At 36.0% G+C, this 3319-nt stretch overlaps 1 protein-coding gene across 1 annotated transcript in view; it reads right to left on the reverse strand.

Moving 5' to 3' along the window:
• The window catches only part of LOC106867217 (uncharacterized), a 9114-nt gene that overhangs the window by 2146 nt on the left and 3649 nt on the right, over nt 1-3319 (reverse strand). The window contains exons 5-7 of the mRNA XM_014912025.2: nt 3219-3239; nt 2330-2457; nt 771-909 (exon numbers count right to left, since the gene is read on the reverse strand). Of these exons, the coding sequence (XP_014767511.2) occupies nt 771-909; nt 2330-2457; nt 3219-3239 (288 nt within the window). The remainder of the gene's footprint in view (nt 1-770; nt 910-2329; nt 2458-3218; nt 3240-3319) is intronic.

Consider the following 3319-nt stretch of genomic DNA (forward strand, 5'->3'; position numbering starts at 1 on the left):
GTTAACCGTAACCGTAACCCTAACCCTAAAACTAACCCTAACTCTAGAATCCGAACTCTAAAATTGTTACACACACAGATACGCACAGCGTAATTTATTATATAAACAATATATGCGTATAAATTACGATTAAACCGGATGAAATATGTCACAGGGAATAACATTTTTATGACCGCCCAGCAGTAACTCTATTGGGCTGAATAGATGTCAGTGATTGGTTGAAATTACAGAAATACGACAACTTTAACATGGAATAACTTGCGAATTCCTTTTTTTTGTTAAGAAGACTAAGAGTAAAAGATGTTTTATATGACACATTCTACCAGTGTCCCAAGTTTCAAAGTGTTTCGTTAGTGTTTCGTTAAGAACATACTGGCGCCCCCGTTTTAAAATAGATCCTTATTTAATTTTACTAATGATGAAGATTTTAGACAAACTGCTAAAACAATTATTTAATCTTCACATCTTTTGAGAACTCTTTCTTTTCGTCGATATACTGTCACGGACTCATACACAACACATACGTGTGTGTGTGTGTGTGTGTGTGAGCAGGCGTAAGTGTATACCTACTTTTATGCTTACAAGTATAAACCAGAGTCTAGCTGCATCCATTTATGTCATAATCGTGACTTTGTAGTTCGATAAATGAGGTCCAGTAAAAAAATGTATCATACAATAAGTATGATCGACTAAAATCGTTGATGACACGCCTCAGCATGATTACTTTCGAAAAAATGAAACCGGTAAAAGATTAAAGGAATCTATCTCACCTGATTTATAGACAGCCATCGAAAAAGAAGTTCCACAGAATTTGTCGTTACTTCCGTGACATCCCTCTTGACAAGCTTTACTGGTGTACCAGAGACCGAACTTATCATAATTTGACCCACAGGAACAAACAAAACCTTTCTGGAATACGAAATAAAAGTTCATGTTAAATTCTTTGCTATTGCTGTTGTTGTTGTTGTTGTTTAGGCCCTATCTGTGTCAATTCTAACCAAGTAGACTTTTGACGAAAGGCATTCCAGAAATGACCACCCTGCCATTTTGCATATCAGGAAGTACATTGTCATAATGTAATGTTCTTTATTTAAAATGACTGAGTGTAAATTAAAGGAGATTTCACTGCTGTTTCTAAAGAGAGTGAGTTACCGCACAAACGGTCAGATAACCAATCTCTGCTTTGTTTTTCAAAGATAAAAAAACCCCCCACCTAACCCTAACCCTAACGACTCAAGTGACCTTTTAGAATTTTCCTCATTGATATGGAGGTAGCAGAACTCCAATGTTATGCTTTTCATGCCTTTCCAAACCACGTTAATGGCACAAGTAAAATGACTGCAAATAAAACTAAATCCGTCTCACATGTTCTGACTGTATGAGAAATTTCTGTTTGCACTGAAGACATCTTCTCCGTCGAGTTATTCTTCTCAAGTAAATATGTCAGATATCTATCATGTTGAGGGATATTGCCTTTCAGGAAAAGTTGTCTCCTTTCTCAATGACGGGTAGTCATGATAGGCACACTCGGTTTTGTATATTTGTACCCCAGCGTCACTTTGATGGCACGCACTACTCTCTCGCTCAATAATGATAATAATTATTATTTCAAATTTTGGTACAAGGATAGCAGTTTAGGAGGAGGGGGGGGGCTAAGTCGACTACATCAACCCCAGTGCGTAACTGGTACTTATTTCATCGATCCCCCGACAGGATGAAAGGCAAAGTCGACCTCGGTGGAATTTGAACTCAGAATGTAAAGACGGACGAAATGCCACTAAGCATGTTGCCCGGCGTGCAAGCGGTTCAGCCAGTTCGCCGCCTTATAATAATAATAATAATAATAATAATAATAATAATAATAATATGTAAGTCTACGCGCGTGCACACACGCACACACACATACACTGTTAAATTGTTACTGACGTAATGTAATGAGCCAAACAATAATTTTAGTTCATTCAAATTACACCTGTCGTGCGGAGAAAAAAAATTGACGGTTAATTCTGATGCAGAAAGACAAGGGAAGCAACCTTGAAATCTGGGAGTAAATTTATTTATTTCGTAAGAACAGCGACAACTTCTCATACGTTTCGTTCTTATTTGACCTCGTCAATGGTCTAATGGATTAAGAATATTTGAAAGAGAATGAGAGTTTTGGCTAACCAACACAAACTGACATGACATAAATGAATGATTACTGCACGTAGCACTGATTGATATCTCTTCTAAAAGATCAATTTGAAATATTGCCGACCAAACGTTAAGCTTGTTATCTCTGTGGTCTGTTACTTACGCATGAGTAAGAAATAACTTAGCTGTGACTTACCGTTAATCCTGCATACTTTTCTCCTTGATTTCCACAATATTTTCGGCAAGTTTCAATAGACATATCTGACCGCGACGAATATTTTGGCAAAACCGAATGGTGTCTAGTTTCGTAACAGCCCATGAAAACTGTGCAGAAATATAAACCCAAATTTGGAATTAGTTAATGTGCAAGGCATAAAAATTTTAAAAAAGGCAAAAGTTATCAATTCATTTCACAAAAACAACAACAAACAAAAAACGAAAACGAAAACAAAAACAACATTTAATGAAGGGAAGCAAAATATACTGAAATCGTCTCCTGAATTAAATTATTTTCTGTTCCATATTTAAGAGATGAGAAATTATTTACATTATTTACATTTGACGGATATTTGTGCTCATCTTGTTTGCTGTTAGCAAATTTCCCCAAGACACCTGATGAAGGCTGGAGGGTATATCAGCCGAAACGTTGTGTTAACAACAAACAAGATGCAGACAAATATCCGTCAAATGTAAATAATGTAAATAATGTATTTTATTTTCTATTTTAAGTCGTTTTCTTTTCTTTAATCAGACGAGAAAGAAATTCCTTTACTTTATTTTTCATCTTTAGGATTAAATTAGAGGAAGAATGGGCGGTGAGCGTAATCTTTTTCGGAACTTCTGTGCCTAGTGGAAGGCCAAAACGATCCTCAGAGTAGCGACCACTCCTGAATGGTTGCAACAGGGTAATCAGTGTTGAAGCTACCCAATGGCCAGTTATTGATGTTAAAGTAAGCGACCACGGGAACTTTCTTTCCGATCTGCTTTCACAAAATTTCCTCACAATTAAAATTCCATTCCAAGAGCTTAACTATAAATTACAATAAATAAGGGACGGGGGATATATTAAACGTGACCCTACTTACGAGAAGAGTATACGGGTTTCACTGAAATATAAAATGGAAAATAAACATATAACATGATAGCTTTCATAAATTAGACAAAGTAAAATACTAATCCATTTATT

Source organism: Octopus bimaculoides, chromosome 13, assembly GCF_001194135.2.
Source record: "Octopus bimaculoides isolate UCB-OBI-ISO-001 chromosome 13, ASM119413v2, whole genome shotgun sequence".
In the NCBI taxonomy this organism is placed as follows: Eukaryota; Metazoa; Mollusca; class Cephalopoda; order Octopoda; family Octopodidae; genus Octopus; species Octopus bimaculoides.